Genomic DNA, 25,350 nt, shown 5'->3' with positions numbered 1-25,350 from the left:
AAAAGTAATAAAAAAAAACAAGAAAGAAGGAAAGCACAGAAGAAAATGGACCAACAAAAGCACACAGAGGACAGAAGTGTGTGTATATGCATATCAAGCAGATAAGCTTGGAAAATGAGTTGTGTTTCTCAAACTCTCTTTGGTGAAAGACTGGGAAAAGCTATCTCTCATTCTCTCGCTCTCAAATAAATAAAATCTTTAAAAAAAAATAAAATGCTAACATCCTTTAAAAAAAAAAAAAGTCTTCAATCTGTCCTGGACTGCTTCTTCAGTGAGATACGAGAAAAATAAATCCCTAGAAAAATTATCACAATTTGAATGTCACGGCAATGTCAAGTTGCTCTACGAGTTTCTAAATGCTTACTCCCAATTTCTGTACCTGGTGTGTCTGGACCAGGGACTGTCTTCAGACCGCACCATGAATCACTGTCCAAGAGGAAGTCTTTCATGTTTGTGAGGAGACGTGTGCAAAAAAGCTCATAGCAATGTTGTTCCAGTAAGAAAAGAAGTGGAAACCATCCAAATGATCACTGAGAGGACCGTGAAGGGAAGATGCTATATATTTGCTCAGTGGACTGTTACATGGCAGTGAAAACGAAAGACCCTGGATGAACCCTGAATGAATGCTAGAAGCATAATGTTAAGGGGGGGGGCACCAAGTGACTACATCATATCTAGTATGACATCATTTTTATGAAGCTAAAAAATAAGCCAGAAAAGTGGTTCCTTGTGTCTCAAAGTAGGGACAGGTGGGAAGGTGGGCACACCCCCTAGATGCAGTGGTTTTAATATTGTTCTAGATGAAGAAACGTTGCCTTTCCCACTGTCTCCCTTTTGCCATTATGATCAAACAGGCTCAGCCCTTCTCTCTTCTCTAGCTACTCACCTCTCTTTCTCCTCTGTTTCATGGCCAAGTTTTTTTATGGCGTCGTCTACACTCTTATCTCGACTTCCACCATCCGGGCACTTTCTGGACATTACTCACTTTCCAAGTGCTTGCCTGCTGGATCTTTGGGCAGCACTTGGCCCTCTTCTGTCCTGGGTAGAATCTTCTTTCCTAGACTCTGCACCCACTCCTGGTCACCATGTCATCCACACAGCTCCTGTTTCCACCTGTACAACGAATGACTCAGGTTTTGATCGTTCTGACTCCCTCTCCCGTTCCCAGGACATGTTTGCCTGGATGACCCTCGGGCACCTCAGGCTCATCATGTCATTGGCCCCACAATGTCTTCCTTCTCAACTCAGTGGGGAGGTGCCCCTCTTTCAGGCCAGACTCAGGAATGTGGATTCCCCCTCTGCCTTCTTTTCTTTATTATCACCTTCCAGCGCTGACCTGACTGGTTTCCACCAGAGAGCTCTAAAGCAGGCCTTGTTGCTAGGCCCCATTTCCCCTTCCTGCATCTTCCTCATGCCACCCTGCTCTTCCTCTTCCAGGTGTCCCTCTTCCTCACTACGAAGGCCTCTGTGTAAAAGCTTTCCACCAGAATAACCGGCAACTTCATTTCTCAGAATTCTTAGGCCCAGAATTATCTCCATCTGTTGCTCTGATTTTTCCTTAGTGAGGATTCAGGAGGGGGACATTTGTCACCAAACACCCTAAAATTCTCTCGAGCCATGTCTTCTCATTTTCATTCTCCTGCTGATTCTTCAATATGGCTTCTTTCAGCTCCAGAAATTGTGAACTACGAGCCCCTGGGCCTGGAGGCTGACATGTGGTAAGTTGTACAGGCCACCCACGTGACCTAGGGATCCTTTCAAAGGCAGCAGGCCTCAGACCCCGGCTCCGGCTGACATCCCCCTCGACCATGAAAACCCCTTTCTCCACACATTCGGAGCCTCTGGCTGCTCCAAGTGTGCTGGACCCGCGGCCCAGGCAGCTGGAGGCAGCCAGGCCTGGACCTGAGGCCAGTTAGAACATGGCCACACAGAGACCAGGGGAGAAGTGAGGCTGCAAGTACAGGCTCAGCCCTGAGGCCTGCCACAGCCATGAAAAAGAAATAGTAACGATAGCTCATTCAGTTAACCAAGTGATCACCGAGAGCCTCTTAGGCTCTAAGCACTGGGTGGGGCCCCCGGGGATACTGTAGTGGATTTTCTGCACAGAGAGGACTCATTTCATTTGCACAGGGCTTTATAGTTGGCTGAGTACCCTGATTGCCTGGTTTTCTAAAATCCACGCAGCAGGTTTGTGAGGTAGTTTTCATTACCCTCATTTTATGACCAGAAAGAGGCTCAGAGATGGATGATAAGGGACTTGTCCCAATCACAGCCTGCAAGTGCAAGAGCCTGATCTTGAACTCGGGTCCTCGGATTGAATGTCCAGAGCTCGATGACTCCAGACGCATCCCTGGCTGCTGCTGAGGGGCAGGATGGAGGGGGTCATGGGCTTGAGATGGCATCTTTAGGCCGCCGTGGAGGGGCAAGTGACCCCTTCCCCTGAGGACCGTTCGGGGGAGTCCCTTGCTGGGCTGGGACCAGAGCCAGGTGGCTCTGACTGGCCTGTTTTTTTTGTTTTTCAGGAGCATAGGCGTCATCACATACATCCTGTGAGTATCCCCAATGCCGGGGCGCCGACCTAGCTTGGATCCAGGGGACCCGGGAGGAATGAGAGAGGGGCAGGCCGATTGAATTTACTGATTTTCCTCATTTCCTCATTTCCCATGAGCCAGATGTGTTCGATCCAGACGGCACACCTGGCGGTCTGTGCTCTTAGCTCCGTTTCAGACGCTCGGCCCTGGGGCGGAGGTGGAGCCTTGTCAGCATCCCCACTGTGGCCAGACACACAGGCTCAGCCTCACCCAGGCTGCACGTCCTGTGACCACGTCGGCTTTCGCCCAGAAGCCTTAGTCCGGCCCTCCGGGCTGCCATGCCTTCCCCGATCCCGCGTCTTTCTCCCCCCTCTCCCCTTCCTTCCCCAGTTCTCACAAGCTCTCTTGTTTCTCCCCAGAGCCTCTTTCCCAGCCCCGAAGTATTAAGTTGCTTAAGTAGCCATTTCCCGTGGAGCTCCATGTGCAGTGGATCTGTCACTTTCGATCTCTGTGGCCTTGGGCAGATACTTAACCTCTGGGCCTGTTTTCCTCATCAGGAAAATAAGAATCTCAAACTTCCTGCCCACGGGTGTGCTGGGCGGCTTAGATGAGCCGCCACGTGCAAAGCTACCGGCGCGGCTCTGGCACGTGGCACGTGGCTGATGAGTCAGCGTGCATTCCAGCAGTGCTTCCCCTCACTGCACACCTGGGACGTGCTATTTTTAGGGCACACTGGGTAAGAGTCCACCCGCAGCCAGAGGCGCCGTGGGGGCTCCAGCGCCCCACACCCCCATCCACCAGTTCTCTGACTTTTCCAGCAGCCCACAGACTGGAAGCTCTGTACGACGTGGTGGACCCCCCTGAGCTGCGGAGGAAGGTCTCGATCCTGGCTGCACGTTAGACCTTTTAATACCTACCGCTGCCCAGATCCACTGCAGATCTATTATCTCAGGATTGCTAGGGATGGAGTCTGGGCATCATTATTTTTTAATCAGTTTTTTTTTTTTAAAGATTTTATTTATTTATTTGAGAGAGAGAGAGAATGAGAGATAGAGAGCAAGAGAGGGAAGTGGGTCAGAGGGAGAAGCAGGCTCCCTGCTGAGCAGGGAGCCCGATGCGGGACTCGATCCCGGGACTCCAGGATCATGACCTGAGCCGAAGGCAGTCGCTTAACCAACTGAGCCACCCAGGCGCCCTTAATCAGTTTTTTAAAAAAGATTTATGTGTTTACTGAGAGAGAGAGAGAGAGAGAGAGCGCGCGCGCACACGTGCGCACAGGTTGGGGGAGGGGCAGAGGGAGAGGGGAGGGAGAATCCTCAAGCAGACTCCCCGCAGAGCGCAGAGCCCCACGAAAGGTTCTATCCCAGGACCCTGAGATTATGACCTGAGCCGACATCAAGAATCAGACACTTAATGGACTGAGCCACCCAGGTGCGCCTAGGCATCAGTACTTTTTAAAAGCCCCAGAGGAATTGGATGCAGAGAAAGAATCTGATGCAGTGCTCGATGGTTCCAGATTCTGCGTTGGCTCTTGAAACCTTGATTTTTTTTTTTCAAAACTCTGATTTCCGTATTGAAATATTGAGAAATTTCAGTGTGTACAAGGCACATAGCCTTCTTGCAGCTCATTGGAGTCCCACACAGTTTCTTGAGTGCCTGCTCTGTGGCAGGCGCTGGGCCAGGCATGTAGGATGCTGACATGAAGGAGGTCTGCCCTGCTTGCCTGGAGCTCTCTGTGTCGGGGGGAGACACCACACAGCTAAGTCGCACTCAGTGGGACCAAAGTCACGCTGGATGTATGAACACGTCTCTGTGAGACATGGCTGGGAGGGGCACTGGTTTGCTGGGGCTGTGGAAGATTTAACGAGATAGAGATTGAGATTCATCTGAACTGGGCTGTACAGAGTGAGATTGATTCTGTAGGTGGAAAGGGAGGGAAGGGCTGTCTGCTGGGGAAGGAAGCAGTGTGCCTGTTAAGTGTGGTGAAATGTACTGAGGAGGTAGCAGGAACTAACTTGTGATGTCCTGCCCCAGAGTTTAGATGTGATCCTGTAGAAAATGGGGAGTCATAGAAGGTTCTTTGGGTTCAAAGACAGAAATAATGGCCACCAATTCCAGAGCACTTAGAATGAGCAATATTGCCCGGAGCATTGTCAATGTATTTATTCTTTTTTTTTTTTTTAAAGATTTTATTTATTTATTTGACAGAGAGAGTGAAAGAGCACAAGCAGGGGGAACAACAGAGGGAGAGGAAGAAGTAGGCCCCCTTCTGAGCAGGGAGCCCGATGCGGGACTCGATCCCAGGACCCTGGGATCATGACCTGAGCCGAAGGCAGATGCTTAACCATCTGAGCCACCCAGGCGCCCCAGTGTATTTATTCTTTACAAAATCATGTGAGGTGGAGGCTTTTATGTTCTTCATTTTATAGAGAAGGAAACTGCAGCTCAGAGAGGTTGAGTAACTTACCTAGGTTCACACAGCTATTGAGTAGCAGAGCTGGGATTCAAATCCAGGACTGAAATATCAAAATTTTCCCAGTGTACCTTGCTGCCACTATGCCAATCAAGTGGCAGTGGGTTGGGGATGACCTGCAAGAGATATTTAGTAAATAAAACCAACAAGAGTTTGGGGCCAGTTAGATGTGGTGAGGGAATGGATGGAAGAGTCAGAGGTGGTCCCTGTGTTCTAGGTTGGGTGCATCTGTGAAGGGACATCATTAATCAAGGCAGGGAGCTCATGGAGGGAGGTTAGGGCACAGTGACAATGGCACATCTAGGGAGAGGTATCCCATAAGAGGTATCCCAATATGAGTCAGGAAACAGTAGATTTGGGAGTCACTATCTGAATGATACATTCTTGACAAACCCTGCAAGGGAACTTCACACACCTATCTAGGCCCTAATGGCCCATCTCTTCCCACACCTCTCAGGTTTGGCTCAAGCTGCTCCCTTAGTCTAGAAGAACTTTCATCTCCTCTGACTGCTGACAACCTCTTCACTCTTCAAAACGCAGCTGATACAAATGTCAACCCCCCCATGAAGCCTGCACTGGGTTTCCCCTCTGTCCTGTGCTCCCCCAGTCCTTCATCTGGTCTTCCATTTTTTCTGCTTTATTCTGCTTGGGATTATGAAGAGCCATGTCCCTCCTCTTAAGTTCCTTGCAGACACAGTTTCTCTCTGTCGCGTACTTAGTAGTAGCTCCATAAAGCAGATTGAATTCAACTGTTAGCTGAAAAGGCTGCTGACTGGCTGCCCAGAGGGGGGCAGGCGGTGTTGCTAGGAGCCTCCCATCCCCATGCAATAGTACGAGTCAGGGTTCCCTGACTCCATCACCCCCACCTCTGTCTACTTACCTACAGTCACGTGTTACCTCTCTGTGTGCTCAGCCTAAGTGGAGCATCCCCTTTCCTGGGAGACACGAAGCAGGAAACGCTAGCAAATATCACAGCAGTGAGTTATGACTTTGACGAGGAATTCTTCAGCCAGACCAGTGAGCTCGCCAAGGACTTCATTCGGAAGCTTCTGGTTAAAGACACCCGGTAAGAAGAGAGAGGAAGGCATGAGCTTCTTGGGTACTGAGCTTCTCCTGTCCCCTCTCCCAAAGACATGTCATTCTGTCCCTACTTTGCCATGGGCTGCCATCTGCACCATTGTGGTCTAATCTGGGCGGGTGCTGAGAAGTGTGGATTAGCTGAGACTTGGCATTCATCTTGCTTGCTCAAGTCTTTCTTTCTTGCCAGAATACAAATAACTCTGTGTGTATGTGTGTGCACGCGTGCACGTTTGAAAATCAGCCTGTGTTTCTCTCGGGCACATCATCTTTTCCCGTCTGTCCCAAAGGCGCCTAGAACTAGGATTTGAAAAGGAAAGTGGCAGAGTTTCTAAACCAATTCAGGTGGGAGTTGGGGGAGGCAGACTCAGAGGGGCCAGTAAGTGGGAGAATAGGAGACATGCTAATCCTACCCCTTCTTAGGGCCCAGGGTGAGCCCCTTGGCTCTGGAGTCAAAGCAGGAGATAGGCCGGGGATTCTAAGGTGCTGGGTGCCCAGAGCATGACTAGATGGGACAGGAATGAGATCTCCAGATTCTAGAAGGCCATGTCCCCTTGGTCCCACAGACTTCAGAGAGAGCCAGAATGGGGTCCTCTAAAGGGCAGGGGCCTGGTTTCCCCATCCAAAGGCAGTGCTAGGTCAGGTCCCTACCAGAGCAGGAAGGACGGAAGAGGGATCTGGGAAGCAAATAGAAAAACACCAAGGTTTCATGGTCTGTGGAGAGCTAACGCTCACAAGAGCACTTAATGACTCTTATAGAGTGTGGCGTTAGGCCCTTCAAGTTCGGGACCAAAGATGAGGGTTTATGTAATGTCACTCTACTGAGGGGCCTGTCTGGACCACTTTCTCTGGAATGCGGGGACTTCAGCCAGTTCCCCATCCGTCTCTGCATCCCCCATTATTCTGGTTCGATGGCAATGGTCAAAGAATGCCACAGTGCGGGTCTGACAAGAGTAAGAATGGAGACCGTTGCTCTCAGCTTCTGTCCTCATGGATCATCACTGTTTTCTGATCCTCGTTGCAGGAAACGGCTCACAATCCAGGAGGCTCTCAGACATCCCTGGATCACGGTAAGGGCATGGTGTGGAGTGCCAGTGAGCAGGCAGGTCGGCAATCTCTCTGGGTGGGTGGCCAGATGCAGAGGGCCCACCGAAAGACCTTTGCTAGAAACACCCACCCTCAGGCACAGATGAAAGCCGGGCAGGGGTGCCAAATGGTCTGGATTTGTTCAAATTAGGTTCATAGGTTTAAGTTTATATTTCACAGGTTCAGGTGACTTATGAAATGAAACCTCACAAAGCTCCGATGAAACCCTTTATGTTTGGGGCCATCTTACAAGGCGTACTTTGTCAGAGGACGTGTCGCTAGCACTCTCAAAGCAGAAATCAGGACTCGCAAGTTGTAGAGAGAAAGCAATGACAATTAAAACCTCAACTCTGTAACCAAGGCTCCTTCTTTCTAACTTTCGGCGCTCAGAGTAAAGGATGACACTCTGACCAGAACAGGGCTCAGAGATGGAAGCCTGGTGGGGAAGAGAGGTGGCCACCCCCAGAGCAATGCTGTTCCCTCTGGGGATGTGGGGGCACGAAGGCCACTCCCCGCCTAACCTGCTTCGTAATTGGGCTTCCAGCCGCTGGTTTGGGGAGGGTCTTGCTGTCTAGTCACAGCACAGTGAAGTGCTAGTTTTTGTTTGTTTTTTTTTAAGATTTATTTATTTATTTTGAGAGAGTGAGAATGAGAGAGAGAGAGAGTACATGAAAGCGGGGAGGGTCAGAGGGAGAAGCAGGCTCCTCGCTGAGCAGGGAGCCCGATGCGGGACTCGATCCCGGGACTCCAGGATCATGACCTGAGCCGAAGGCAGTCACTTAACCGACTGAGCCACCCAGGCGCCCACAGTGAAGTGCTAGTTAAAAGCACTTTGCCGAGGGGTGTCTGACTGGCTCAGCTGCAGAGCATGTGACTCTTGACCTTGGAGTTGGGAGTTCAAGCCTTCAAGCCCCACACAAGGCATAGAGATTACTTACAAAAAAAAACCAAAACCCTTTGGTGGGGTGAGAATCAGGAGACCGGGATTCTGGCCCTACTTCTGCTGACTGACGAGATGTGCACCCCCTGGGTCTCACTAGATTTCCCATTCACGTGCATTGCAAGGAGAGGGCTGGCTAGGATGATCTGAGCGTGCAGATGCACAAGGATAAGGCCTGTGGAGGATGGAGGGCAGGGAGGGCTGGAATGCTTCGGAGAAGGTCACGCTCCTCTGCTCATTAAAGGATGGGGAAGGCCAAGGGCCCTCTAGGTTTGGAGTGGGCCCAGAGCCCAGAGTGAGGGAGTCTCTCAGGCTTAGTGTGCTGAGTTGCCTAGGCCTGGGATGCCAGCCGGCCCTGAAGGAGAAAGGTCCCTCAGCTCCCCTCTGTCAGCCATGGCCTTGTCTGCTCCTACCTTTGAGTGGATGCCTGCAGAGTCCTGTCTATAGCCTGCTTGCCTGTGTGAGCTCCCTAAATGCTGTGCGTGTGGAAACCTCCTCTAATGGCCGTGGACCCCTCCCCCACCCTGAAGTGAGCATGCAGCCAGCACCCCTGTACTCTTTAATCTTATTCATCATCTGTGGGGATGCTCATCCCACCGTGGTCCTCCCCGTGGCCTGATGCGTGCAGTGAATGTGTGCCTTCTGCCTGCACCTTGAACTGTCCTTCGGATCAGGCATCAACTTAATTCTGGCTGTTCTATCTAAACACCCACCAGTCCAAAGGAGAAGTCAGAGCCCCGGAACAGCAGAAGACAGAACCTCCCCAGCTGAAGACCAAGCGCCTGAGAGAATACACCCTCAAATGCCACTCGAGCATGCCCCCCAATAACACCTACGTCAACTTTGAGCGTTTTGCCCGTGTAGTAGAGGACGTGGCTCAGGTCGACCAGGGATGCCGTGCCCTGGCAGGGACCCATGACACCATCCAGGACGATGTGGAGGCCCTGGTCTCCATATACAACGAGAAGGAAGCTTGGTACCGAGAGGAGAGCGAGAGTACCCGGCATGACCTATCCCAGCTCAAGTACGAGTTCCGCAAAGTGGAGTCCTTGAAGAAGCTCCTGCGAGAAGACATCCAGGCCACAGGGGACTGCCTCGGAAGCATGGCCAGGAAATTGGACCATCTGCAGGCACAGTTTGAAGCTTTAAGGCAGGAGTGCTCAGCAGACCTACAGTGGATCCAGGAACTGGTGGGCAGCTTCCAGCTGGAGAATAGGAACGCAGATGGCCTGGGCTCCATGTTCCACAGGGACGCCAGGGAGTCCCTAGTGGAGCTGCTCGACAGATCAGCCAGCAAGGAAGTCTTGGCCGGCTTGAAGCTCTGAGTACCAGAATCTAGTCGGTGATGCATCCTGGATGATTTGCAGAAGCGTGCTTCCGAGTGCCCTGCCAGGGCATCAGCTAGAATTATCCTGTGGGGTGTGTGTCTGTAGCAGAGCCTTCCACCCCCTTCACAGAATCCAGAACCAGGAAGGTGCTAGCTAGTTATTCATTCTGCACCTCCTCTCACCAACCTGGGTTTCTGGGAGGGTGGCTGGCACAGAGAGCAGCCTGTTTAAACAGCAGGCTGTTCAAACAATTGTAAGTGAATACCCCTCCGCAAACCCTTCTCTGGAGGGAGGATGGCTGGCCCTGGGGAGATGCTTGATAATTAATTTGTAATAATGGATTTGTTCACACCTCACTTCCCATCTCTGTGCCTTAGGGACTGCAGACTAAAGGGCAATCTTTGCCTTAGCTAAGGATAACAATAAGCCAGTGTGGTGCTTTCCTGCTACAGAAGGAGGGATTTAAAATGCACGGAGAAAATATTACCTTTTATTTGCACTGGCTTTTCACTTACTGAGCACTTCCGTCTTTGATCTTTTAAAGAACTCTGTGAGCAGGAAGGTGGGTGGTATTATTATTGTTGTTACTATTATTTCCATGTAACTGTTGAGGAAATTGATACAGAGAGGACAAGTAACTTACTCAAGGTCTTTCGTAGCTGGTCGATATGGATGGAACAGAAACCTAAGAAGCCTGACCCTCAGATGAGGTCTATGGGAAGAAATAGTGAGACTTTGCTATAAGTATCCACCTTCACGTTGAAGTTCAGGTCCAGAGGTAAAGTTAGCAACTTCCTCTAGTTCATGTATTCTGCCAGGTATAAGTAGAATGCCCCATTCCTTTAGACAATTGTCCCAAGAAGTGGGTCCTGGAGGGTGCGGTTCGTGGGTCCTATCTAGCCCTATCCCTGTCTGAAGATCAGCTTGCAGAGCAGTAGGCGAGGGGCAGCATCTCCCCCTTTTCCCCTCTACCCCTTCTAGCTAAAGGCCCCAACCTTGTGTTAGGAATGAAGACCGAAAGGAACTCAACAAGAAGGTCCCTTTTCTTATGTACCTAGGGCACTGGGACCCTGAAAGGGCTGAGAAACTCTGAGAGAGTTTAAGACTGGGAAGCACAGGCTCAGTGGTCCCTGCCTGACGCCAAGCTTTGAGCACACCTCCCTGAGGACCGTGTGAGGTCATCTCCCTGGAGGGGCCAGTCAGCCAGCTCATATGGACAGAGCGTGGTGGAGTGTGGGCCTGGCACTGGGCTAGAAGCTTGGGGGTGAGGGACCAGATGGTATCATTTCAAACTGACTTCACAGATTCACAAAACACCCTTGTCAGATAGGCAGGGTAGGTGTTATTCCCAATTTGAAGATGCGGAAACAGAGAGGCTGTGATTTGCCCAAGGCCACGGTCGTGGTAAAAGTGGCACCCTTCTGATGATACTCTCTTGCTCTTTCTTGCTTCCCCTAACTGCCCCAGGCTCCAGGAGTTTATTCTCTGCTTATAGGGCAGGGATACCCAGACTCACCCATCCGTCTATTGACAAATAATGTTTGAGCACCTGCCAACTGCCGGGCAGTCGGGTTGGCACTGGGGATACAATGTTGAGTGAAAACAGGCTCATTTCCTGCCTTCATGGAGTTCACAGTCAGGAAGAGGATTCCAACATTAATCTAGAACATTCTGCAAGTACAGAAGTGCAGGTGGAACACATGCTATGAAAGAGAAGTGTGTAGCTGGCAGCAGGGGTTTGATCTAGTCGGGGAAGGCTTCCCTGAGGTGGTGATGCTGGAGGCGAGGTCTGTGAAGCAAAGCAGGGAGAAAGAAGTGTTCCCGACGGAGCTGTCAGGGCTAGGGCTCGGTGGTGGAGGGGGCATGGAAGCTGGAAAGGAGAGGATAAGGTGGATATATATATGGTGTAGATGGGTCTGGAGAGGAGGCATGACCAGTGGTACTTTGCCATATTAAAGAGCTCTGCCTTCATCCCAAGAATCATGGGGAGCCATGATGGATGCCAGGCTAGTCAGCAGCCTGCGCTGCTGGGCGGGGGGAGGGCATGGCCAGTGAGCAGCACAGATGGCAAGTGGTTTGGGATGAGACATGAGATTTTGACCCCATGCAAACCTACCTCCTTTTCCATTATCCTGCCAGATCATCTCAAATATCATATATAATATTTGTAACAGAAACAGTTTCTATCAAATGTAAGAAACCATATTTTCATCAAATATATGATGCGTTGTTATTTCAGATACCGAAAATAAGAAAGAAAAAAGCCAAGTGAGGTAGGAGACCGCCTCCCCTCCCCCCACCCCAAAGCTGAGACACCTTCACTGAAGAAGGCAAACCAAGAAATAAAGCCATCGTGCAAAAAGGGAAAGCAAGGAAACGTGTGTTTCATCCTTAATGCTAGATGGAGGGATGAAAAATCCTCTCCTGAGAAGAGGAGCCCCAGGTGGGTGGTACTCATGCAGGTGTGCTTTCTGTATTTGCCCAATCCGTGTGATCCGAACAAACCTTAAGCAGAGAATCTAATGTCACACGGTCTGAGGTTGGGTGGCCCCTGATGTCCAACAGGAGCAGTGTGTTCATCTGGAGCACCTGTCTTCACTTTGGACCCACTGTAATGATATGATGCCGTTGGTTAGAAGAGAAGTCCTGATTTCAGAGGTCCAAAAGTGTGTGCATTTGGAATCGGAGATGGAAGATAGCGAAGCCCTGTTTCCTGTGCCCTGCCTGGGAGACTGGCTACAAATGACCTGTCTCCAGTCTCTTCAAGAACTTACTCACCCTTTAGCCATGTCACTAGACCTTGACCTCATACAACCAGATTTCCTAAAGGAAAGAAGCCCCCAGCTGAGTAACTCAGGTTAAACTTTCTTGTGAAGGTCGAGATAAAAGGCACTACAGGAGTAAGACGTTGGTGCTGATTTGAGTTAAGGAGACTGGGAACAGGGAGGGGAAAGCGGTTAGTCCAGAATCGTGGCACCGGCCACTCACCGTTCGTGCTGGGAGGTACTGAGAGGCGAACCACCAGACGCTCTCGTTTTACAGCATTTGACAGGACAAGACTCGGCGGGAGTCATGCAGCTGGTCACCCCCAGAGCTGGGGCCAGAACCATGAGTGGTTTTCCTCCCAGTCGTGGAATCATCCTCTCTGTGTTCATGTCCTGTCATTGGTAACTATTTATTATTTAGATGTTTAATAAACAGGCCCTTTTCTGTACCTAAGAGCTTCTGAACACAAGTTGAAATGAACTGAGACGTGCCCCCAAGTGTTTCAGGGAAATTAGAGGAGGCTGTGACCTTCCTCTGTCACCTGGCCAGTCCAACTCCTGTCACCCTGTGGTATCAGAACTTGATGCCAAGGGGAGAGCCCAAGGAGGCCTGTGGAACGCCCAGCTGGAGGATCCGCCGGATTCCCCGCCACATGCCTACAGCTGGTGTCCTAACCGTGGAGTCAAGGGCAGGGCGGGGCTGACAGTGGCCGGATGGGGTGTCAGGAGGGGAATGTTGCACTGGTACCTAGAGGGAGGAAGGCCTGGGGGGTGCTGCCAGGCCACATCAGCCACAAAGGAAGAGTTTTCATTCACCACATATCGAGAGATTGGCCTCTGCTCTGTGCAAACGCGACCCTGGGCTGTCGGGGAGGCTGAGCATGTGACATCTTCCTGATTACAGATTCCCAAGGAAGCTGGAGAGTTGGCATCTGCGGAAGGCAGCAGCCTGAACCCGCTCTGAGGCAGATGCACATGGCACGTGATAGCTCAGCTTTGCGGGAGGAAAGGTGGAGAGAGCCTGGTAACCGGTGAGGGGGCTGGCAGTGAAGGGACGGGGCAGAGTGATAATGGCAGGAGAAGTCAGTCTCCCCCGCGAGCCCTTCTCCCTGTACCGCCCACCCTCCCCCACAGGTGATCATGAAGACGGCAGCCCCCCACCTCTCTCTGACAGGCGGGGCACCCAGCCCGTGTGGGAGGTGGCTGTGTGCCCAGCCACCAACCCCACTGTCAGCCTCTGGAAATGTCTGTGGCACTGAATGGCCTTTTCTCCTTTGTCTGTGAAACTCTTGGCCTGTGGAGAAGATTCTTTGCCCTGTAGAGGAGACCCAGCAGTGGGCATATTTGAGGAGCAGAAGGGACCAGTTCATCTGGACAAACACTGATTGTGCTCTGGCTCTGAAGGGAGGTGACAGATAAGGACAAGACAACCCCTGAATAAAAGACTCAGTGTCTGCGACAGATGGGAACCACCCCCTTGCCTCTGAACTGGGAGATGGGAAAGGCCATGCTGAGTGATAAAATAGAGGTACCCAATATTCCAAAAAACTAGAGAGATAAATTTGGACTGAGAAAGGGTCAGAGGGGCAGCAAGGGTCAGAAACGTTCTCGGGGAGGGTCCCCCCCCAACGCCTCCTTCCCAAGCTGTAGCCTGAGAAGGTGCCACGTAGAATTTGGAGGGGTGGGCATGAGCCCAGATTAGGGTCAGGAGCCTGGACCTGTTAAACAGAGATAAAAGAGGAGCTTTACAGAAATTTAAGAGAGGGGGTGTTTTCGCTTTGAACTTTTGGTTGTGGGAAATTTTCACAAATATCCAAAATAGTATAGTGAATTCCATATGCCTCTCACCCAGCTGCAACAGTGAGCAAGTTATGGCCCATGATCTCACATGCACCTGCACCATCGCTGTTTCTGGAATATTTTAAAGGAAACTTTAGACTTATTTCACTCATAAATTCTTCAGCATGAATTTCTAAGCACTTTCTTTTTAATACTACTCCTGTACCATTATCACACCTAACAAAACCAAGAATCATTCCTTAATATCATGTGGATACATATTCCAGCAAAAGGGAAAGTTGGAGGTGCCACCTATAGAGAGACTGGATTAAGGGAGATTGGTGGGGCTGGAGACAGACAGACCCAGGCTGGAGATGGAAGTGGGTGCTCAGGTGTCGCTGACTTTCCATGGAGGATGGGGCTGGAGAAATGGCACAGGTGGAGGTTTGAAAAGTTGAATCCGTTTGCAGTTTCTAGAGGAGGCCTGGTATTGAGAGAAAATCTGGAGTGCCTCTTCTTATAAAGAGAGTTCCTTTTTTGTGCCCAGGGGGGTAGCTGCTGTTCCAACTCTCTGCTCTGTGGGCGTCGGTTCTGACCCAGCACACCCTGCTGGACTTTGTCAAGGCCATTTGCATCTCCATAAAAAAAACCTGACTTCAGCCACAGCGTTTTGTCTACTTGCCTCCTTTCCCGACATTTTTCCGAGACACTAAACATGCTCCTAGGAGCCTGGTCAGAATTGCCCATACTCTGGCCAAAGGACCTCAGGTTGGAAGGTGGGTACTGTGTGTTCGCAGAGAGGGGAGGGCCAAGAGAAGGCAGACCACAGCCCCATCCCCCCCCCGACACCCCTAATTTAATCAAAAGTGTTGGTGCCACATTCCTTCTGGGAACAGATTTCACTGCAGAATTTACGTCTCTGACTTTCAAGGATTAGATGGCAGTGTCAGCATGTGGTGAGCCTCTTGGCAACCAAGGAGACCCATTGATTAAGAAAGGCCAGCCTGACAGATTTATGCCTGGGTGGCCCCGTTCTCAGAGTTCATGCTGTTTTGTGTAGCACATAGACAGGGCCCTAGAAGCAATGGCATCACCTCCCATTAATGGCTTCTGGGAATGGTCTCCCCCCTCATATTTTAGTTGGGCCCCTCTGCTCCATGGTTGGCACTGCTGGACTAGTTGGAAGGTAGGATTCTTATTAATGGGATTCCCCTAACTGCGTGTTGACTTTCCAGCCATGGGGTTCGGGCCTCTCTCTTCTGGCAAGAGTGCCAATCAGTAAGTGGATAAAAAGAGGTCCCTTCCCTCCCAGAGTCTGCTGATCCCACCTCATCAAACTCTCCAAGTGAAGCACAAGTGTCCCCTGCAGGGCTTAGGCTCAAAAGTGAACGCAGACATCAGTAAAGTTAGAGGTAGAAATGTTCTGTGGGTTGGGGAGGCAGGAAATCACCCTGGAAAGGAGATACTGGTTGCTGGGAGGTGCGGGAGAGGGAGAGTAACAAAAAACAAATAAATACAGAATAAAATGTCAGGTAGTGACACCTGTTATGAAGAAATAGGGTGCAGGCACAGTGCACTGTATGGGGCAGTTGGGGTGCTATTTCATATACAGAAGTCGAGGAAGGCTTCCTGAGGAAGTGACATTTGAGCAAAGACCGAACAAAGTGACAAAGTGAATATATGAAGGAGCAAGGGCAAAGACCCTGAGATTTTGGGTTCCTGGGCCAGGAAGCAGACTGTAGGAACCACAGTGACGGAAAGGAGAGAGGGGCGAGGAAATCAGGGTGGAGCAGGACCCAGATGCTACAGGCATCTTCTCTTCCCTCTCTGTCTTCCTCCTTCCCCGCCCCTCATTCCCCCTCAGGCTTTGGCCCAAAGAGTGTTTTAGTTTGGGAGAGTGAACAGCCCCTGGCTTTCTCATCCCCCCCTCCAATGTCAAGGGTATGTGCACTTTCCTCCCTGCTCCCTGCCCCCCACAGAGCTCTGTTGACTCCCAGGCAGAGCCCTGGGGAGCCATGGTGTCACGGCCTCCGATCCAGGAGCCCGGGCCTGTCATTGGCAGGAGTGAGCAGGTCCCGGGTCCGAGGATTTCATTCCAGTGTGTCTCTTCAGCAACTCGCGGAAACTAACGTTATAGCTGTTAAGCACCCAGGGGGTCTGCTCGGGGTGGGGAGGAGGTGGGGCAGAGGACACGGACAAAACCATGAAGAAAATTATTTCTGTGCCCTCAAGGTGTTTTTCACTAGTGAGACGGCCCCACTGCAGAGCTGGCCGAGGTTGGTGAGAAATACTGAGGGAGCTCACCTGTATTTCGGTCCCGGCAGGGAGAGAGTCACTGCCTTTCAAGGAAGCTGTCTTGGAGAAGGTCATGTTTGAACTGGGCTTTGAAACACACAGGGGCCTTCCGGGAGCACAGGGGCTGGGGTGGGCATGGAAAGTGCGCCTCCTGCTGGGAGATTTTAGGTCCCCAGCAGCGTGGGCCAGCTCTATGCCCCGGCTTCCCCATGCCAAGCGCCATGATGAGAAACCAGCAAGAATGGAGGAGTGCTCCAAGCGCGGATGGGAGACAAGACCAGCACTCAGGAACCCACGAGCGGCGTCACACAGCATTCACTGAGGAGCCAAATGAGGCATTGCTGTGAGGAGGCTGTGAGAGCAGAGAGAAAAATCAAGCTGGGTGGGACCATATGGGTCGTCCCTGGCAGTTCATTTTCTTGAGGTCACAGAGCTTTCTGAGAATGGATGAAATCTATCAGCTCTCTTTGAAGAAATGTATATGTGTACACACCCATTAAATTAAATTTTTTATTGAGATATAAATCACATACCATAAAATTCCCCATTTAAAAGAATACAGTTCAGTAGTCTTTAGTATCTTCACAAGGTTGTGCAGCAATCACCACCATCTAACTCCGGGACATTTTGTCAATCCAAAAAAAAACCTCATACCCTCTCAGAGTCATCTCTCAGCCCCCCCGCTCTCTAGCCCTGGCAACCACCAATCTCATTTCTGTCTCTATCAATTTGCCTATTCTGGGCATTTTATGTAAATAGAATCATACAATATATGGCCTTTTGTGTCTGGCTTCTTTCACTCAACATAATGTTTTCAGGGTTCATCCACATTGTAGCATCTGTCAGTACAGTGGACCCTTGAACAACCCAGGTTTGAGCTGTGGGGGTCCACTTTTATGTGGATTATTTTTTTATAAATACAGTACAGCATTGTAAATGTATTTTCTCATCCTTAAAATTTTCTCAACGCTTTATTCTCTCTAGCTTGCTTTATTGTAAGAATACAGCACGTAAAACATATACAAAATATGTGTCAGTCGACTATGTTACCAGTGGGGCTTCTGGTCAACAGTAGACTATTAATGGTTAAGTTTTTGGGGAGTCAAAAATTATATGTGGGTTTTTGACTGTGTAGGGATTCAGTGCCCTAACCCCTGCATTGTTGAAGGGTCAACTGTATTATGAATAATATTTCTGAATTATATTCCATTGTAGAGAATTTTGTTTATTCACTCATCAGATGATGCACATTTCAGTTGTGTCTACTTTTTGGCTATTATGAACAATGCTGCTTTGAACATTCATGTACAAGTTTGCACACTAAAATTTGCAAACCATTTCAGGGGGTTCATAGAACCTCTGAAACCTATCTTTTGCTCTAGGAAAACTTTGTTTTACAGAAAGGGAGGAATTCAAGAGGGAATGGACTCATCAAATTGTTTACATTAAACATGTCCAGTTTTTTTATATGTCAATTATACCTTAATAAAGCTTTTATCCCCATAATACAGATGAGAAAACTGAGGCTTAGTGAAGCTAGGCCAGCTTGTTGGAGAAGTCAGGATTTAAGCTGAGCTTTAACTGCCAGGCTGTGAAAGGCAACTATACATCCCACTTCCTCTCCCTCTCCACTGAAGCCCCTATTTCCTTCAATTTACTTTTGAACGGAGTCCTAATGTTCTATTTGCCCTCCGTTTTGCTAAGCCCAGTACCATCCCAGCGCACAGTGGGCATCCTAGGCTGCTGTCCAATGACCCTTCCCCAAAGTGAGCCGTGATTGAAGGCCCTGCCTCCCATTCTTCCCCTCTGGGGGGACAAGTCTCCAGCCCAGCCAGAGTGTGTGTCTGTCTGTGTTATAATGACACCAGGGCATCTCCTGAAAGCTGAGAAGTCTGTAACCATTTGCCTCAATGCAATGGCCCTCTTCATGCCCTGCCCTATGAGGAGGTGCCAGAGTCAGGCTAAGGACAGCATGTGGCTGGGGGTTAGAAGGAGGGGTGGTGGCTGCCGACCCAAGCCCAGTGTCAGCCACCAGATTCTGCTTTGTCTCCCAGCCGGTGGACAACCAGCAAGCCCTGGTCCGCAGGGAGTCTGTGGTCAACCTGGAGAATTTCAAGAGGCAATATGTCCGCAGGCGATGGAAGGTATGTCAGGGTTTGGGGGTGGGGAGCAGGGGGCCCCGGCAGGTCTCTGTGCACAGTCTCACCTGACAGCCCCTTTTCTCTCTCCCTCAGCTCTCCTTCAGCATTGTCTCCTTGTGTAACCACCTCACCCGCTCCCTGATGAAGAAGGTGCACCTGAGGCCAGAGGAGGACCTGGTAGGTAAATTCAGTGTTCTCTTCTTGGGCAGGATTCTGGGGTGGCCGGGAGCTCGGGGATGGAAGGGAGCAGGTGGGTGCTAACTGTTTCTCACCGATTCTGCTCGTCCTGTCCTCTGAGCTGCATGATCGGCAGAGGCTGCACGTTCAGGGGGCGCCGCTGGGGTGGTGCCGGGAGGGGAGCACTCCGATGGGGCAGCACGGGCTTCTGGAAGATCTTGAATCCTTTCCTGGCGGGCTTTCAAAGGGACTGCTGCTGCCGCTTCACTGCGCCAGGCTTTTCCCTGAGGACTTGTAGCCTGCTAGGGTCCTTGAGTGTGAATAACATGACTACCACAGTCAATCCAAAATGTATTCCTGATAATCTGAAGATCTACTGTAGCATGAGAGCTTAATATTCGTTTTTCAATTTTTCCATTTCTGTTTTGCTTTAAATTGCCATTAATAACAATAATAACAACAACAATAATACTTAGATGATATTTGACTAGCTTGTTACTGTTTATGTACATTTAAAATGAGGAACTTACTCAGGAGTGTGGCCTCTGGAACCAGACTTTCAGAATTCATATCGGCCACTTACTAGCTGTGTGACCTTGAGGAAATTACTTAACCTCTCTGTGCCAAAATGCTGTCCTGTGTAAAATGGGGTTAACAACAGTTCCTACCTCATAGAGTAGTGACGAGGATTAAATGATGACATAACCTTAGAGCCTGTCATTACAAGTGCTCAGTGTGTATTAGCAGTTATTATTGTATAAAATCTCCCCGTAGACTAAAATGCAGTGCCAAGTGCTTCAGAATGCAGTTAGTGTTTCCGCTCGTAGAGGTGCCCGGGACAGATGCTCCCCACTGCTCATCAAATGTGGGGAGGCCCCAGAAGTGTCTGGGATGGCACAGGAAGGGCAGCTGCCTGGGACGGATAGGGCCGTCAGCCCTGAACAGCCCCAGGACCCGCAGCTCTCGGGCTGCATCCCAGGACCTCCCTCCGCGCCACATCCCGGGGTCCACTTTCTTCAGCCGAAGCTCTTGATTCTTGCTCTTGATTTGGGGGTTTATGGCACCAGATGCCCTCAGCAACTGTGTGGCTCTGGCAAAGCCATGCCCCTTCTCTGACTGCTCTCCTCATCTGCTATTCAAGGGGACTGGACTTTCCCTCTGAAAATCCCTGTTAATGACAGGCAGATTTCCCCCCGGCTTACTTTTTCATTGTTTGGCTCTGACTCATGCTAAAAAGTTGCTATTCAGCAGAGCTGGAGTTATTTTTATTGTTACAGCCAGGCTTGGTCCAGGATATATTTGGCTAAAGTTAATCTTTTTTTTTTTTTTTTAAGATTTCATTTATTTATTTGACAGAGAGAGAGACAGCTAGAGAGGGAACACAAGCAGGGGGAGTGGGAGAGGGAGAAGCAGGCTTCCCGCTGAGCAGGGAGCCCGATGTGGGGCTCCATCCCAGGACCCTGAGATCATGACCTGAGCCGAAGGCAGCCGCTTAATGACTGAGCCACCCAGGCGCCCCTGGCTAAAGTTAATCTTGACCTTGGATTTCCAACTAGCTCAGACCAGGGGAAGGAAAGAGAGAAGGCTCTGTCAAGGCATATGGCAAGTGAGTTGTTCTCATATGATGGAGGCCATGGGGAGACAGGACTGGAGAATAATTGGAAAAAATGTAAATTTCTTTCTTAATTTTTGTCCTTGTGCAAACATTTAAAAATAGCCCACTCAGTGCCATCAGCTCAATGGCTTATTCTAGCTTATTCTACAAGTGGAAAAGGAAGGCTTGGGTCCCAGACATCTATTATACAGTTTTCTCAAAGGGAATTTCCTTTAATAATAATAATAGGTCCTTTTCTTCAGGCAGCCTTAAAATTGAACATCCAAGAACAGATTATTTATGACGCACTGAAGTCTTTCTGAATTAGTACCTCTTTTAATAAATTTTAATAATTTGATTAGACTGGGGTCGCCTGGTGGCTCAGGTCCTGCCTCGGGCTTCCTGCTCAGCAGGGAGCCTGCTTCTCCCTCGGCCTGCCGCTCCCCCTACTTGTGCTCTCTCTCTGACAAATAAATAAATAAAATCTTAAAAAAATAATCTGATTAGACTGATGTGGCCTGAATAAAAAAGGCACTGTGACCTCCAGGATGGCTGCCGAGACTCTGGTTGAGCCATGGAATGCCCTTTACTCTTTTCCTCTTTCGTAAAGATGGAGCCCAAAAGCCAAAGATGCAGCCTAAGCCAGTCAGAGCAGAGGGGATGTGGAGCAGTGGCCATCAGAGCTTGGGGAGGTCCCTGTGGCTCACCCCTGCCCCCCATCCTCTCCAGGCTGAGTTCAGGAGACCCTGAACACTTACCCAAGTGGTCTTGGTTACGTGGCAGCTACAAAGAGCACCAGATATCATCTTCATTATTATTAAGATTTGGCTTCTCCTGGTGCCTGGTTTTTCCCAGATGCGCTGCCTGTTTTCCTTCCTCCCGGGAAAGAGGCCTCAAGGCAGTTGGTCTGGCCCCATTTCAGGTCCCTCCCCACCCGCACCCACTCTACCCCCAGACTCTAGACAGAGCAGCAGCCTTCACCTCAATGCCCACCTCCCCGGCTTGCAGGCCCCTTGGCCCAGTATCAGCCAGGCTGCCCAGCACAAACCCATCGCTGGCCTCTCACGACCCTCTTGCCCTGGGCCTCTTTTTTTTTCCAGAGGAATTGTGAGAGTGACACAGAGGAGGACATGGCCAGGAGGAAAGCTCTCCACCCCCGGAGGAGGAGCAGTACCTCCTAGGTGGCCCGGCTCTCTCTGTGCAGACTCCGGGTCCCCACTCGTCACCAGCACCCAGGCATTCTGCATCTCTGAACGCTTTGCAAGACAGATGAGCCTGCAGGATTCAGAAGAACTTACAGAGGAGCAGGGAGCCCTTGGGAGCTGTGGCCGTCTCCTATGGGGGAGGCCCTGACGTCCTCAAAGCTCTTATTCTCCATAAAACAGGCTTTCACCTGTCTGCCAACCTCAGAACCTCGGGTGAGGTGTGGACTTGAGAAAATGATGTCGATGAACATCATCATCATGGGGGAAGGTCAGACTCGGGCAGGTTTCCTCACAGGATGAGGGAGTTCAGAACGAGCCTGGTGGAAAATTACACCAGAAAGACAGAGGCCTCCCCCATGGGAACAAGACAGGTGAGAAAAGTGAATCTTAGGGTGTGAAGGACCAATCCTGTGACCTCCCAAAACCCACGTGGAGTCAGCATGTTGGGCTGACCAATATATTAGGCCTTCTCAAGTAGTCCACTGTATTGTAATTTTTTTTCACTTTTATTAAACTTCTGATTTACCTGATGCTTGGCTTCTTCTAGGGCTATCCCCATCTGGTTTTCTTTAGTGCCGGTGCCTGACTCTGGGCGAGCACCCAGGGTTGGGGTGCTGAGTGGATGGTGTCTCAGAAAGTCACGGTGAACCATCCCCTCTGGACTATAGGGCACCTGCCTTCTACATCCTTCCCTAAAGGTTTTCCGCCCCCCCCCCCCCGTCAGCACAGACACAGCATATAATGCCTGTCCCCCCCCCACTATTACCATTGCCCCTGCTGGTAGGGGCTCCGTTGTGTCTCCCAACCCCTGGTACCACAGAATATGACTATATTTGGAGTTAGGGTCTTTAAAGAGGTAATTAAGTTAAAATGAGGTCATTGGGGTGGGCCCCAATCCAATGTGCTGGTGTCCTTATAAGAAGAGGAGATAGGACATCAAAGAAAGAGCGTGTGAAGACACAGAGAGAAAACAGGCGTCTACAAGGTAAGGAGAGAGGCCTCAGAGGAAGCCAACCCTGCCAATACCTCGGTCTCGGGCTAATGGCCTCAAGAGCTACGAGAAAATAAATTCCTGTTGTTTAAGCCACCTGTCTGTGCTACTTTGTTAGGGCGGCCCTAGAAAACGAATATATTTGCCAACTATGGCCAAGATGGGGCAGGGGACTTCTTTTTTTTTTTTTTTTCCTAAGATTTAATTTATTTATTTGAGAGAAGAGACAAAGCACAAGTGAGCGGGGAGGGGGAAAAGCAGAGGGAGAGGGAGAAGCAGACTCTCCATCGAGCAGGAAGCCCAACATGGGGCTCGATCCCAGGACCCCGAGATCATGACCTGAGCTAAAGGCAGACACTTAACTGACTGAGCCAGCCAGACGCCCGGGGCAGGGGACTCGTGAAAGATGTGGATGGAGAAGGGCAAAGAAGGACCCACAGGGAGAAAGGAGAAGAAAAAGAGATGGGTTACATGGACCCTGGAAGTAAGGGAGGCTTAATGACGTAGAAATCTGGGCCCTGCTTTCCAGGCCAAAAGAATGGTGACGCTGACCAGAAGCCCAAGAGAAGGTCCTTAGAAGCCACAGGTCAGGGTGAGGCACTGAGACTGAGAAAGTATGTGGGAAGAGGTGGGAAGAAAGGGGAAGTCTTGGAAGGCGTATGAGGGGAAAGTGAGCCGGGAAGAAGAGAGGGGGAAGGAAAAAGGGCCAAAAAGAAAGGGCCCGGGGAGAAGGGGAGGCTGAGTCAGCAGCAGGTTTGAAGTACATCCTGTGAGGGAGTGGGCCACACTGCTTTCAGTCAGTGCATGGATCCAGAGTAACATGGCTCCAGGGGAACAGAAAGGCAGCCCAGTTTCAGAAAAGCTCCGAGGCAGAAAGGGAGAGGAGCTGTCAGTGTGTTGAGGAAGCTCTGCAGCTGACCTGTGGTTCCTGGGTGTCCTTGTTCTCAGGCAGAACCAGCTCTCTGCCTCACTGCAGCCTCTGGAGGACAGTTGAGGCTGGGAACCAGGTCCAGGGCCCCAGGGCCTGTGAGGGGCTCTCAGCTGTGACGGGGCACATCCGTCAGTGGGGAATGTTCTGGAACAGGGGCTCAGTGGGAGCTCCTGGGAAGTGATGTGTGGTAGAGGATAGGGGACTGCCCTCTTGCTGGGGAGCAGAGCAGTGACCGGCGTTGACAAACCCAGCCGTGAGTTTCCAACCATGAGCATCGAGTTAGCCTTTTGGAGTTTGTGTGGCCTAGCTGCTACGTTTGACTGAAGAGGAAATTGAAGCCTGGAGAGAGGAAGTGACTAGTTCTGTGTCACACAGCACATTTGTGAAAATGTCTGATGAAAGCCCAGACTTCTGCCTCCTAGCACAGTGCTCCTTTCTTCAGCCCGGTGAACTATGTAGACCCTTAATGAAACAGATGGACTTTTCACTTTGCTTCATTTTAAACACGTTCTCGTCAGTCCTTTACTGCGCCCCGCCTTGTACTTCATTCCTGGAAATGGATGACATTGTCACACGTGCTTCTGTCCATCTTTTCACAGTAAAGGAACTCTGTTGAGGAGTGGAGACATCAATCTACCTCCATGGGTTGCGAGTCAGTCAAGGAACTAGTATATGCCTCGCAGTGTTCTAGATGCTGGGTTTAGGAGAGTGAACAGGACAGACATGGCGCCTGCCCTGAAGGGGTCCGCAGTCTGGGACTCCTCCCTGCCCAAAGACTGTTCCTCCTAGGCTTCTTCTCATCCAGGCTTGTATCAATCAAGCCCCACTGACTGAGTCCCCTCAGCCCAGCTCTCTGGTGTTTGATGGCACCTGCTAGCTCTCCCAAATTCCTTGGGAAGCACAGGGCCAGGCAGTGAACAGAGGTGGGCCTCTGAGGATGCCTTTGAGGGCCAGCAGCCAGAAGAAGCCAGGTGCCCATGCCTTTCCCATACAGAGGCTCAGTCCCTGCAGCCTCTCTGCTGGTGGATGGCTGGTGCCCTCCAGGTATGAAGACGAGGGGGGCAGCTGAACCAGGTATGTAGGGTTGGCTCTGAAAAAGGCTGTGTTGGCCTGCTGACACTTCAAGGCTGAAAGAGACCACAGTGTACTCTGAGGTGAATGGAATATTCCAGTGACGAAAGCTGTGCTCAGTTAAAAAGGCAAGTCTTCAAAGAGATCTGAGGGAGCCCTGCCCCGGGGGTGTTTGCCTGTGTGTTTGCAGGATGCTGCATTAATATTTCACAAATGCAGACATAAATATTTTAGCGCACTGTGTTTTAATGCCAATCTCACCAGCCTTCCTGACTCCAGATCTTAGATTGCATTTGCCTTTTCCACTCACATATTTATTTGGTGAAAACCCTATTTTGGAAGCAAATGAAGACCATATCATAAGAGGTGAACCACAAAATCTCTGTGAAAGAAAAGTCAAGCCCAATGCTCTACAGACAATCAAAGTAGGTATATGTGAAAAGAGATCAACTAAGGACTGAGATATCACAAGGAATTTTATCTGGCGCTGGCCTGTAGAACTTTCTTTCCATCTGGTTCCCAGCTCGATGTCATCCCGACATTGTTCTGTTTGCTGCAGCTGGACCCCGAAGAATAATGTCTTCTTCAGTGGTCAGCTGAGAGGATCCCATTCTAAGCAAACCTTGATGGGCTTAGGGATCGGAGCAATTGAAGAGCGGTGAACAATGGGTAACTGACTTTTCAAAAAGCAAAACACAGTTGGTGAGCTAGCACTCAGTTTCTCTCTTCCTGTGTTTCCCTTTCTCCCACTAGTTCTCTTTTTCTCTGCCCCCCATCCATTTGCAAGTCATAATATATAGCTGAAGTACATATTTTAGTAATGTCTTCATTTACTGAATAAAATTCATGTTCCCAGTTCTTAATCTAAGAAACAGTTGATTGTATTATCTAGAGGGAAGTAATTTTGTAAGGATTTTTCCCCCTGTGGATCAGTGATCTCCACCCCTGAGCTAGACGAAACACAAG

The 25,350-nt window shown here is 50.2% G+C and overlaps 1 protein-coding gene across 3 annotated transcripts in view; it reads left to right on the top strand.

The window, feature by feature from the left end:
- DAPK2 (death associated protein kinase 2) overlaps positions 1-21,514 on the top strand; it is a 111,085-nt gene extending 89,571 nt beyond the window's left edge. Inside the window, exons 5-11 of one of the 3 annotated variants that reach the window (XM_025884302.2) lie at positions 1,670-1,718; positions 2,523-2,549; positions 5,918-6,070; positions 7,106-7,151; positions 18,329-18,418; positions 18,509-18,592; positions 21,287-21,514. In XM_025884302.2, the coding sequence (XP_025740087.1) occupies positions 1,670-1,718; positions 2,523-2,549; positions 5,918-6,070; positions 7,106-7,151; positions 18,329-18,418; positions 18,509-18,592; positions 21,287-21,367 (530 nt within the window). In that variant the 3' untranslated portion in view covers positions 21,368-21,514. Of the gene's footprint in view, positions 1-1,669; positions 1,719-2,522; positions 2,550-5,917; positions 6,071-7,105; positions 7,152-8,823; positions 10,214-18,328; positions 18,419-18,508; positions 18,593-21,286 lie in introns of those variants that run through there. The other 2 variants (XM_073877166.1, XM_025884300.2) reach the window with 2 other exon arrangements.
- Positions 21,515-25,350: the final 3,836 nt, after the last annotated feature.

The sequence above is a fragment of the Callorhinus ursinus genome, unplaced genomic scaffold, assembly GCF_003265705.2.
Source record: "Callorhinus ursinus isolate GAN/ISIS: 27379988/994484 unplaced genomic scaffold, GSC_fseal_2.0 scaffold25, whole genome shotgun sequence".
Taxonomy (NCBI): domain Eukaryota; kingdom Metazoa; phylum Chordata; class Mammalia; order Carnivora; family Otariidae; genus Callorhinus; species Callorhinus ursinus.
Note: the sequence above shows the minus strand (reverse complement) of the source record. Positions and strands in the feature narration are given on the sequence as shown.